General features: G+C 40.1%; 1 protein-coding gene across 1 annotated transcript in view; it reads right to left on the reverse strand.

Moving 5' to 3' along the window:
- ARHGAP42 (Rho GTPase activating protein 42) overlaps positions 1 to 12,699 on the reverse strand; it is a 318,656-nt gene that overhangs the window by 198,449 nt on the left and 107,508 nt on the right. The window contains exon 3 of the mRNA XM_043482449.1: positions 12,084 to 12,145. Coding sequence (XP_043338384.1) covers positions 12,084 to 12,145 — 62 coding nt within the window. The remainder of the gene's footprint in view (positions 1 to 12,083; positions 12,146 to 12,699) is intronic.

The raw sequence follows: 12,699 nt of genomic DNA on the forward strand, positions 1-12,699 counted from the left end.
CATGAAAGAGGCAAAAAAGCCCTCTCTTTTGAAAGAGCTGATGAAGCTAGCTATTCCTGGATCCCACACGCAACCCAGCCCTTCCCACAGATGACTGAGACATCCCACTGTCTTCCCTGCCAGTGTGCTGTCTGCCTTGCAAATGAGTGTCCTGAATGACACACAAATGACAGACTCCATCCTGAAGGGACACAGAGCATGTTGGTAAGAATCCACTAAGAGTCAGACTTCGTCTGGAGACAATGAGTCCTGATTCTAGGACAAATGGCAACTTTATGAATGTGCTGCTATTTTAAGTTAGTATTACAATTTAAAGTAAAATGTAATGAGCTATTGTATATTTACAAAATGTCACCATTGAAACTGGTTAAAAAATACATAGGATTTCTGTGTTATTCCTCACAATTGTACATGAATTTATAATCATCTCAAAAAAAATTTTTACACATTTTTAAAGTATAATTAAAAAAGCTTTCATTCTCTTTTATCTTGATGGTAATTAAACATGCAATTTCTTCTGTGAAGCTGAAACAACATGACTCTGTGGTTTAATCATGAAAACGAAAACCTTCTGCTCACTGAAGAGTATCCCAACCTCTTATTTCTGAGTATCTGTTTGGTCTGTCTACTGATATCTCCAAACCATCAACAGCTTTGTCATAACTTGCAAAACTTCCCCTCATGCTTATCTTTTACCTCTGGTTTTCTAGTCTAACTTATGTCTACTTAGGTTTATTTTCTTTGCCTTTTAAAATTAAATGCCCCATCCAGATCTTAAGACTTTGGGGTATGCTGCCAAAATGACTATACATTTACTATTTATGGTATCAAAGTATCTTTGTGCTTCTTAACTATGAAAAAAGAAGTCAAAACATATGGATGTATATAAACATAGTAAAGACTAACACATACCCACCTGTATCAGTGAAATATGATGACCAATCCCACAGAATAAATGTATTTTTGAAAATATGATATACACAATTGCAAGAATTCAAAGTATAGCCTATACGCCTGGGGTCAATGACAAAGGCAGGAAGACGGGAGGACCAGAAATGGGAGGGAAGACATGGGGAGCACAGGTGCTAGGAGCAGACTGCCAGGAGCAGACTCTTGCAGCCAAACAACAAAACCTAACCCCAAAGGTGTCAGGGGTTAACTGCCAAAGCAGCAAAACTAAAAGGGATATATTCAACACAGCTTATGTCTTGAGAGGAAAAAAAAAATGAAAGTCTGTTATTCATGTATCCTATTTTAAATTGATGGCTTTTAAAATAGCACTATCTGGAGGAAAAGTTCCCCTAAATCCTTCCAGACGGTCAAGGTTAATCTTAAAAAAATAAAAGAGGTCTTGGGAAATAGGAAAGTATAAAGACTGGATGCTTACTGTCACATATCCATTTACAAATCTTTAAATCTAGCCATTTAATAGACACCCATGACATACCAGCTGTGAGAATGGTGTCAAGCAAATGAAAGAAAAAAAAAGTATGCCCAAATGTTAATGAAAGTGGTATACGTAAATGCAAATACAGTTCAAAATCAGGGCTACCTCAGTTCCCTCTGCTGACTGCTAGCCAGGACAGCAGAACCTACAACAGCATACAAACCTTAATTTAACTACAGACGGAACAAGCTGCTCTTCTTCTGCGAGAGCAAGTACAGAGCACGACAGTCAAGTCTCAGCTTCCTGTCCTTTATCCCCCTTCCTACACCGTGTGCAGAAGCATGTGCAGAAGCGTGAACAGCAGGGAATGGCTCAAAGGCAGCCTGCCAGGACAGCCTCCCTGTCTGACACCTACGCTACAACTATTTGAAGATCTTTTCAGAATTTTGACAGACATTTCTAATCATTAAGTATGCTAAGTCTTTTTCAGTTATGGAAGCAAAAGACATAATTCACAAATATGAACACTTTGAGGCATTTTCTGAAACCCTAGCAATTATTCTATTCAAGGCCTTCACATGAAATTAACAAAATTTACTCAAAGAAAGTTTATTGCCCTTTTAACCATAATGAAATAAGCTAAACAATCTGAGAAATGGTAAATGAGAAACTGCAATAACTTTCAAAGACACCTTTTCTTTTTCTGTAAAGGAGTAAATTTTTGGACAACCAAGGTAGTTTTCAGAATACCTGATATATAAAAGAAAAAGAATACAAAGCAGATCGGGCCTCTGTCCTCAAAGTGTTTAAAATTTAAGTAAAAACGAACACACAGGATACAACAGAACAGCGGGCTGCAGTCCAAAGGCCTGAAGTTGCGTTTGATGTCTTAGACTCTGTCACTCACTAGCGCATCACGTTCAGGGCCTCACTCACAGACTGAGCTGAGTTTCAGATTCTCAGAGGATAAGTAAAAATATATATGAAAGCACTTTGCACACGCTAAAAATTATAAATCAATACTGGAACTATCAGCAACACAAAATAAAAGCCACTGTCACTGCAGTCATGAAATCCTACCTTTTACTATTTCACCAAATAACTGAAAATCAGGGAAATCATGGGAAGCCTTACAATCCAATAAAGTGAAAAATTAGAACTCTGTACATGGAGAACATTGAGTTTTGGGTTTTTTTTTTTTTTTAATTTCAGGTGAAATCATTATATAAAAATGTTGGCATGCAGGTGAGCATATTTAGCTTGTTTTTAATAAACGTTAACCTAGGACATACCAGAAACATAATCCATACTCATATATGTGGGATGTTGGCATTTATTTATCTGAGATAATGAAAGGAATTGGATTACTTCACAGACAATCGGACTTAAGCATATAACAGTATCAATGCCAGAAATTCAGAGACTAATCAATATCATCTACGGACAGCATATGTGCAATGCAAAACTTTACACCAAATTTTCCACTTAACAAAGGAAAATCTTGCATTGAGAGAAATAAGGATATGCAATTTCCTCAACATTTAAAATATACCTCAATTTCATGAATTCTTGGTTCAAAGGAGTGGGGAAAGACTTAGGCTCTCACATGTCAAAATGTAATGAGAAAACTGTCAATGGATTAATGAATTAATTGCCTGTTTAAATAAGAAGAAACTGAAAATCTAATTTCAAAACTTGTAACACCTGTGTTTCTTCCCTAATTTTCGTAAGGTACTCAACTAATACACCTACAGCACTTAATAAGCATTTCACATACTGTATTATAACATATGTTTGCTATTGTTATGCAGTTTTTAGTTTAAAAAGTCTTAGTTTGTACCCATATGGATTATGTGAAGGCTGTAAAGCCCAGAAGCCTGGGGTTGAACACTTGTGTACCACTTGTCATATGTGACTTTGACTTTTCTCCTCTTTAAAATGGATCTATAAATGACATACACCTGAGAGGGTTGCTTGCAGATTAAATTTGTGCCTATCCTCAGTCATGTCTGTCTCTTTGCAACCCCGTGGACGGTAGCCCACCAGGCTCCTCTGTCCATGGAATTTCTCAGGCAAGAATACTGGAATGGATTGTCATTTTCTTCTTTCAGGGTAACTTCCCCACTGAGATTAGACCTGTGTTTCCTGCATTAGCAGGAAGATTCTTTACCACTGAGCCACCAGGGAAGCCCTCTAAAGACTCATGTAAGAGACCAAAATCTTACATCAAGTAATTTATATTTGACACAATTTTCCCTTTTTTAATGCCAATCTAAAACTATTTTCATTCCTTTTGTAGGACTGATTATAGGGTTCCCCTGATGGCTCAGTGGTAAAGAATCCATCTACCAGTGCAGGAGACACGGGTTCAGTCCCTGGGTCAGGCCAATCCCTTGGAGAAGGAAATTGCAACCAACTCCAATAATCTTGCCTGGGAAATCCCAGTGGCTGAGTAGCCTGGTGGGCTACAGTCCATGGGATCACAAGAGTTGAACACAACTTAGAGACCAAATAACAACAACAACAGGACTGACTATGCTTTTTTAAAAAAAGTGTAACAACAAAATCAACAATGTATAACAAGGGACAAGTTTCAATACTCTTACAAAGGAAGTGATTATTAAAGTTATACATTTTCCCTTCTAGTATCTCATCTTTTTGCTGTTGTTGTTCCAAAAGATTGCCTAGACACCTAGCCCATTTCAGTAAAGTATTTTCATTGCCTAGAATAAAAAAAGATTAACATAGGCACTGAAGAGAAAGAATACAAATCCCAAGAAACTTGTCCACCACGGCTTGGCACTGGCCATGAGTGTTTGCCATCACGTCTACAAGGATTAAATCACGCGCTGCAGCAGCTGCTGACCTCCAATAGCCCCGAAGGGGTTTCAGGTGCAGAGCAGGACGAGGCACTCTGTGCTCCCAGAAACGGGCAGGACGGGTCTTCAGACAGTTAGATATTCTCAGGAGCTGGTTTTCTAAGCCCGGTTCTTGTATCTCCTCATCTCTAGAAAAACCCTAAAATCCTTCACGATGACAACTTTCTCGTGACTAGCAGCAGCTTCACGGGGCCAGCAGAAACTTCCTAAAAGATACACGTGCTTGACTGCATGTTCTCCCCCTTTAGAGAAATCACATATACACTGACCTTCCTTCTTCCTTTTTGGAACAGTCTCTCAGAGCTATCTGCGGGGCTGTCTCCCAGGCTGCAGTCCTCATATAGCCCCCAGTAAAACTTAACTCGCAACTGTCACGTTGTGTATTTTTTTTTAAGTCGACAAACCTAAAGCAAAATTTATAACTTACACAGGTCCAACGTAAATGTTAAATGTTGTGGGTAATAACAGTCAAAATAAGAGGTTTCTTACATTAATCAAAATGAAAACTATAAGAAACAAATTCACCTGCATAAATTGTTCATGATAAACACAAGCTACAATATTCCAAAGCTGCGGCTTCCTTAACTGGAGACAAAGATGGCTTTGTTTCCTTAATTGGAGACAAAATCTACATTGCTTTGCATACACATCCACACCCAAAACAACCAAACAACACATGTACACACCAAAAATTTTCTTTGTCAAGGTGAGAGACTGAGAATACCCAGAAAGTAAGGGCCCCAGAGGCAAGGGTGGAGGAACAGCATAGGGTGAACCAGATGAAGTGGAGCCTCTATCCTGAAAGAAGGTGGAAGCCACTGGTTCACAGCGTGGGAGTTGCTATTTATTATCACTCGACATCTCCACTAAAGCCAGGAGAATAAATGGGACTTTGAAGAAGCTGTCTAAACAGCTTTCTCCTGATTCTGCTACAGATCCACACCTCCTTTGCTGATTCTACCCCATCTGAACAAAACCTGGATCCTACGCTTCAGGGCTTGACCCTCCCACCTCATCTCTTCTGTCTACACGCTCACAGACTGGGTGAGCTCATACATTCCCTCAGCTTTAAACACTCTCAACATGTTGACAATGTCTAAATTTATATCTCCAGTTCCACCTGCTCCCCTGAACTCCAGACTCATATATCCATATGCTCCCTTGACAAGGCTACTTGGATATCCAGTAGGCATCTAAACAGATCCAACATTTAACCATTTCTTCCTCATCTCCCTCATCCCAATAAATGGCAACATATCCAACCAGCTACACTGGTTTGATTTCTAGCATTTATCTCCCTCAGATTTAATTTGTTGACATGTCTGTTTCTTCCCAGCAGAATGCAAACTGCGTGAATGCAGCTGTTTCTATTGTAATACCCAGGAACCAGAGGAGACTAGTTTAAACTGCATGGAAAATGTGGGCCCCCCACGAGGCACAGGAGGTGAAGTCTGGAGGAGAAAATGGAGGCTGTCATGAGAGGACATGGATCAGGATGCTCAAAGCAGAAGAAATGATGGATGCAAAGGTCTAAATTCAAACGAAGCTTGTAGAGAGACACACACACTAGAAGCAGAAAGAAAACCCAGCGGGATGGAGAACAGGAAAGCAGAGGAAAAGTACCGAGAAGGGAGGGATGGCAGGAGGCGGGCGAAGGAGAGTTTCAGAGCTTCTGGGAGAGGGGACGTCGGGACCAAAGGCCGACAGGAGAAAGGGTCAAATTCAGTGCTTCAAGAGAAATGACAAAGAGGAGGCTACCAAGATCTCTTCTGGAGGGCTTCAACTGAGCATTTCATTCTTCCCCAGAGGGGTCTCTGGATATGTTAATATTTGTTCATATTAATTTTGAACAGCCTGGGCAAAATGGTATCATTTGCACGGCCCAGTCAGCTGTGATCTGAAGTAAAATAGAGCAATTCCTATGGAAGTATGGAAATGGAAGAGATCTTACCAGGAAATTTACATGGCTGAGAATTCCCTCTCTGCATTGGGGATTGTCTCAAAATATTTCCACCAAGACATCCAATCTATGACATCTCTAATCAAAAGCATGGAAGTGCTGCACTCTGTAGGGGAAGATCCTAACATTTCCAATCAAAATGCACTTCAAAAAAAAAAAAAAAGCCTATGTCATTAATCAATACCATATCCTGACTACAAGTATAAGAATTTTACTAAAGTCATTACAAAAGGCTATTAAATTATTTCTTACACTTGTGCTGTTAAAAGGCTGTTCTCTCATAGCCACTTGATGGCAAATGTCAAAGGACATCTTGGGGAATGTCAAATCATGGAAGATGGGTTTTTGAGTGAGAAGTATTGAGACAGGATAAACTATACCCACACAAGTTCTGAAACGGGTATTTTCAAACTTACTGTCCCTTTTTTGTTGCATTAAAATCATGCATTTTTTAAAAGATTTTTTTTATGTGAACCCCATTTTCTAAAGTCTTTACTGACTTTCTTACAATACTGCTTCTGTTTTGTTTTGGTGTGCTGGCTGCGAGACACGTGGGATCTCAGCTCTCTGACCAGGGATCAAACCTGCACCCCCCTGCCCTGGAAGGTGACGTCTTGACCACTGGACCGCCAGGGAAGTCCCACAACTATGCACTTTAGGTTGACTTTAGCAGAATGTGCTTTTTAAAAATCCAATACTTGAAGTTAATAAAGAGTTAAGAGGAAGTTCCATGTCTAAAAACCAATGCTTCTTTAGCTCTTTCTCTGCAAATAGACTTTAGGTCAGCCGGATGATGTAGCCAGTGCCGTAAGTCATCAGAAGCAACAGAATTTGTTTAAACTGTTAAATGTCCTTTCCATCTTCTTGAGATTTTATTTTTGTTTAGTCACTGTTAAGACATGCATAGGTTTTGGTTAAATTCAATTTAATATATAAGTGATGATTTATCACCAAAAAAAGAATGATTAATTGAATTTATAATCAATTACAGAACTGCTTTACACTTTCGTAGTTCACTTAAAATATTCTACTTCCTAAATGAAGCTCTACTTTTTAAAATACAAATTCTTTGCGCAAAATCTGCTACCAGCTCTATCTTCAGTTACAGTTACACCAAATGTTTGGAAGTGTTGAGTAAATAATCCAATATTTATATTTATGTATTTAAAGGCTTACTTTTATAGAATCTTTGTACAAATACAATTTATTAGGTTTTCAACTATAGACACTTTTCTTCATTGTTTTGCTTTTTTTAATCTCAGACCTTCTCTGAAACAACAAGTAAGGCAATCAAAACTGACAATGGGACTTTACTCATGAATACAGAATTCCCTTCTTGCCCCAACATGAGAGACACTGCTGAGGGCAGGAATAAAGATCCTTGAAACACTATGAGCTACAGGTCAATCTCCATCTCCACTGCTTATGAAATACAGTACCATATTCTTCAGCCACTGTTTCTTGGTTTTTTCCCTTCATTCTGTCATCATATTAAATCTCAACATCCTGCTCATAAAACATCCGAATGCCAGAGCTCAGCCTTCCTAATTTCTAAGGACTTTCTCTTTACTCAGCTACACCTTAACTTTATCACTATGCAAACCAGCGCCATGGCCAAGTCCACTGTTTCAACTCCCCCTCTTGATCACAGCTCCTTGTCTCTCTGTGATCCTAGGGTAGCCTTCAATACAATTAAGCCATCACGCTTGCCCTCTCTGCTTCCTAAGGCTGTCCGTACCCTCCTGCCTCAATCATCGCTCTACTCATATCATTATATACACAAACCCACAGCCCTGTAATCCAACACCATGTCTTCTGGGCCAACCACCCCCTGAATCCCTGACTTCCCAACTATTCTTACCACTCACAACCCAGGGCTCTGGATATTGTTAGAAACATATGCAAAAACATGATCATCAATCTTTCCTGGACATATTCACAATGTCTAGCTTCAACGTCTCTTTATCCCTAGGCAGGAGTCCCTTTCCTCTTGTAGAAACTGCTCCTGGCTGTTCTAAACTATTTTTCCTAACTCCTCTCTCAGCAGATGACCATTTCTTCCTAACAGTATTATCCATCTGTCCAACCAACCAACTTCCTGTGCACAGTTCTGTGTTTTAGTCAATCCTCCTTTTTGTCCCAGCACAGAAGAGCTTCTCCCCTGATCCTTCCAGGCCTCCCCTCAGTGCGATAAGACATTCTCTTGGCTCATTTTCCTCTTGCAAGCCACAATACACTTTCACATATTCTTTATACATTTTCTAAAATTATAGCCCATGCTAAGAAGCTGGTCTGTCCCCTGTGGACAGACACTCCAAATAAGCAGGAGCTCAAGAGGAGCTGAGCCCTGCCTAGATAAGAGATAAAGACCTGGATCTGTCAGACTTTTGAACCTGAGGGTGGATACAAAAGAACACTCCAAATAAGCAGGAGCTCAAGAGGAGCTGAGCCCTGCCTAGATAAGAGATAAAGACCACATATTCTTCATTCTCGAAGTCAAGAAGACTTTACTGACCACGTACGCACAGAAAGGGTCCTTGGAGGTCAAAGAGAGGGGGCATCGCCTCATAGTAAGTGATGTTGACCTAGCCTTACGCTGCCTCACAAGACTCCATCCTGGCTGAGAGAGGCGAGCACACATGGGAAGATCTGATGTATACTAAACGCGGACTCAGGACCAAGCAGAACAGAGACCCGGAAGAAACGCCCCATCAAAGTGATCCCAACTACCACGAGGGCATGGACCTCTCTCTGAGTCCACCAGTGTATCTAACCATACATACTCTTTTTCTAATAAACACTTTGCTCACTACTTTCCATCTCTGTGTGGAAATTCCTTTCTACACAGCTGACAGGCCAGGGCCTTGTCACTGGTGCCTGGTGGTCTAGTGGCTAGGATTCAGCTCTCACTTCTGTGACCCAACCTCAATCTCCACTGGTAACCAAAGCCCTGCTTCAAAGCTGCTGCAGGCTGAGGCCACCCAGCATCAAACTCATAACTCTCCTCAACTATTTGCACAAGATTTGACTTGCTCAACGCAGAACCCCAACTAACACAGGAGTTAGGGGCACTGTGGAATATCCACATGTAACTGATAGTTGGCCCTCCGCATCCATGGATTCAGCCGACAGTGAATCATACAGAACTGCAGCATTTAATATTGAAAAATATCTGCACATACCTGGACCCATGCAGTTCCATCCCATGCTGTCCAAGGGCCAACTATATTTTCCTGGCTCCCATGTAATTTCCAACTTCTTTTTTTCACCTCTCCTTAACCATTCTTTCCCACTTCCATCATCAGCTTGTGATCTGAGCCGTAAGTGCACATACTACCCACATCTCTCCATGGTACTTGAACTTCTATTGTGAAGCTCATAAAATTAGAGTGAAGATTATACTTAAAGCACTTGCAAGTCAAGTCACCTCCACAGACTGAGTCAGAGAGGATCAGTCTCCCACAATGACTGATCTCTACCTAGATTATACTGCATGGCTGTCTCTCTAATGGAACCAGACCTAAGGTAGGCTGATGTTTCCTGAGAAAATATGGTCAGCCCTCCTCCACAACATTCCTTCCTCGATAGTATCTCCCCCACATAGCCACCAAATTAATCTCTTCTAAATCTCACATCGATCCTCTTGTTCTATCAAAACCTCTGGCAATTTTCCCACAGACTATAAACAAACAACTCAAACACTCAAAGTCAGGGCTGGCTCAGTCTCTGTGGGGTTTCTGGGTGCTGGTGTGCACAAGGTTTTGTTTGAGCCCTCCAAGCATCTCTGGTGGGTATGGGGTTTGATTCTAAATGTGATTTCGTCCCTCCTACCATCTTGATGGATGAAGCAAAAGCTAGAATCCAACAAGACTGTTGAAGCTTGGCTGGATGAAGCATAAGTTGGAATCAAGATTGCCAGGAGAAATATCAATAACCTCAAATATGCAGATGATACCACCCTTATGGCAGAAAGTGAAGAACTAAAGAGCCTCTTGATGAAAGTGAAAGAGGAGAGTGAAAAAGCTGGCTTAAAACTCAACATTCAGAAAACTAAGATCATGGCATCTGGTCCCATCATCTCATGGCAAATAGATGGAGAAAAAGTGGAAACAGTGACAGTTTTTCTTTTCTTGGGCTCCAAAATCACTGCAGATGGTGACTGCAGACATGAAATTAAAAAACGCTTATTCCTTGGAAGAAAAGCTATGACTAATCTAGACAGCATATTAGAAAGCAGAGACATTACTTTGCCAACAAAGGTCTGTCTAGTCAAAGCTATGGTTTTTCCAGGAGTCCTGTATGGATGTGAGAGCTAGACCAGAAAGAAAGCTGAGCACCAAAGAACTGATGCTTTTGAACTGTGGTGTTGGAGAAGACTCTTGAGAGTCCCTTGGACTACAAGGAGATCCAACCAGTGAATCCTAAAGGAAATCAATCCTGAATATTCATTGGAAGGACTGAGGCTGAAGCTAAATTTCCAGTACTTTGGACACATGATGGCAAGAACTGACTCACTGGAAAAGACCTTGATGCTGGGAAAGATTTAAGGCAGGAGAAGAGAATGACAGAGGATGAGAAGATTGGATGGCATCACCGACTCAATGGACCTGAGTTTGAGCAGGCTCTGGGAGCTGCTGATGGACAGGGAAGCCTGGCGTGCTGCAGTCCATGGGGTCGCAACGAGTTGGATATGACTGAGTGACTGAACTGGTAACAAACAACAGAACTTCTTAGCCCAGCTCTTAAACCCTACATATGCTGCAAACTACCAACCACTCTTCTACTAATGCCTTCTAAGAACCTTCTGCCTTATTCTACAAATGTACACAGCACTTTCTCACCCTGTGGCCCCTGCTCAGGGTCACTCACATAAACCATGCCCTCGTTGTGGGATCTCCTTCAACCCAGACAACACTCTCCAGAAGTCAGGGCCACCTCGAGGACACCCTTCTCAAACTGCAGTTCCTCATCCGTGGGTGAAATGACAGCAAACTGTGCTGTTTCCCAGCACATTTAATTCACAACCTGACCATTTTATGTATGTGAATCTCAACAAGGTGGTGAGGCCAGCGATATCGAATATGATGTTTTAAGTAAGTCTGTAACCCTCACTGTAACTGACAACCAACATCTTTATCACCATCAACATTTATTCATTACGTGCCAGGTGCTTCGACAAAGCTTTACAGTGATCCTGTGGAGTATATATTACTATTTTTCCCATACACAAATAGGCAGCATGGTTCATAGTCAGGGGCCTACCAGAACTTTGAACACAATGGGTACAATCTGTGATTTGTATTCTTAATACATTTATATTAGTGATAAATGTATTACAAATAACTATGCTCTGATACTATTCATTAGTTAATCTGTCAAAGTAGAAAGTTTTCCCATTCTTCCCAGTCAAGCACAATCTTCTGAGCCTTCAAGACCCAATTCAAACGTCACCTCTTCAGAAAGTCTCCTGATAACACCCTGGCAAAGTTAGTTGCTCCTTCTGAGAACTATCTTTAATCCTTGTAATGTGTCTTCAATACAACACTAAGGTTATTTAGCAGACTGCTCAGTTAGAATGGGTTTCTTAATGGCAGTTTGTTCAATACTTTTAATTTTCAGAACAATCAAATGGAAAGTAAAATGAATGAAATTTATATCTGCTGGCCAAATAAAACAAAAAGAAATGGTATTATCTTATTAGCAATATTTGATCATCATACTCACAAATCTTTTCTGTAACATTCAGTACATGTATCATATTATAAAATGAGTTATGGCGGAGTGTAATTCAGAAGGTCTATTCTTTTCAGTATGTCCAAACAAAGCTTTATTCTTAAGAAATGCGGAAGAGACTTACCAGTCTTCTCCTTTCTTCTTCTACTGCGATAAGTAGTCTTGCGAATTCTTTTAGTGACTGAGCTATTTAAAAGATAAATTTTTTAAAAAAAGGCATTAACCTCTTTACATTGCCAGTATCTAATTGCACAAGAATAAACATTACAATAAAGATACTCATAAATTTGTATATATTCTGGGTTTTATGTTTTTATAAGCACAAAACAGTATATACAATGGATTTCAATGCCTAAAAGTTATAGATAAGAAATGGCTACAAACTGAAGCTTAGTACATATCAAGTATAATATTTTTTCTTCATAGGCTCTAGGGGAATATAGTTTATAAATTTAATAAATAAAATTTACACATTAACAAACAAAAGTATAGTACTGGAATCACTTCTAAATAAAATTTTTACAAATAATAAATTCATTAAATCTGAATGCACCATCTATAAGAAGCAATAAATCCAGTTCTATTTAGATGTATTATATTTAGTGAAAGTGAGTGAAAACCACTCGGTCGTATCTGACTCTTTGCGACTCCATGGACTTCTCCAGGCCAGAATACTGGAGTGGGTAGCCCTTCCCTTCTCTAGGGGATCTTCCCAACCCAGGGATCAAACCCAGGTCTCC

Source organism: Cervus canadensis, chromosome 11, assembly GCF_019320065.1.
Source record: "Cervus canadensis isolate Bull #8, Minnesota chromosome 11, ASM1932006v1, whole genome shotgun sequence".
NCBI classification, from domain to species: Eukaryota; Metazoa; Chordata; class Mammalia; order Artiodactyla; family Cervidae; genus Cervus; species Cervus canadensis.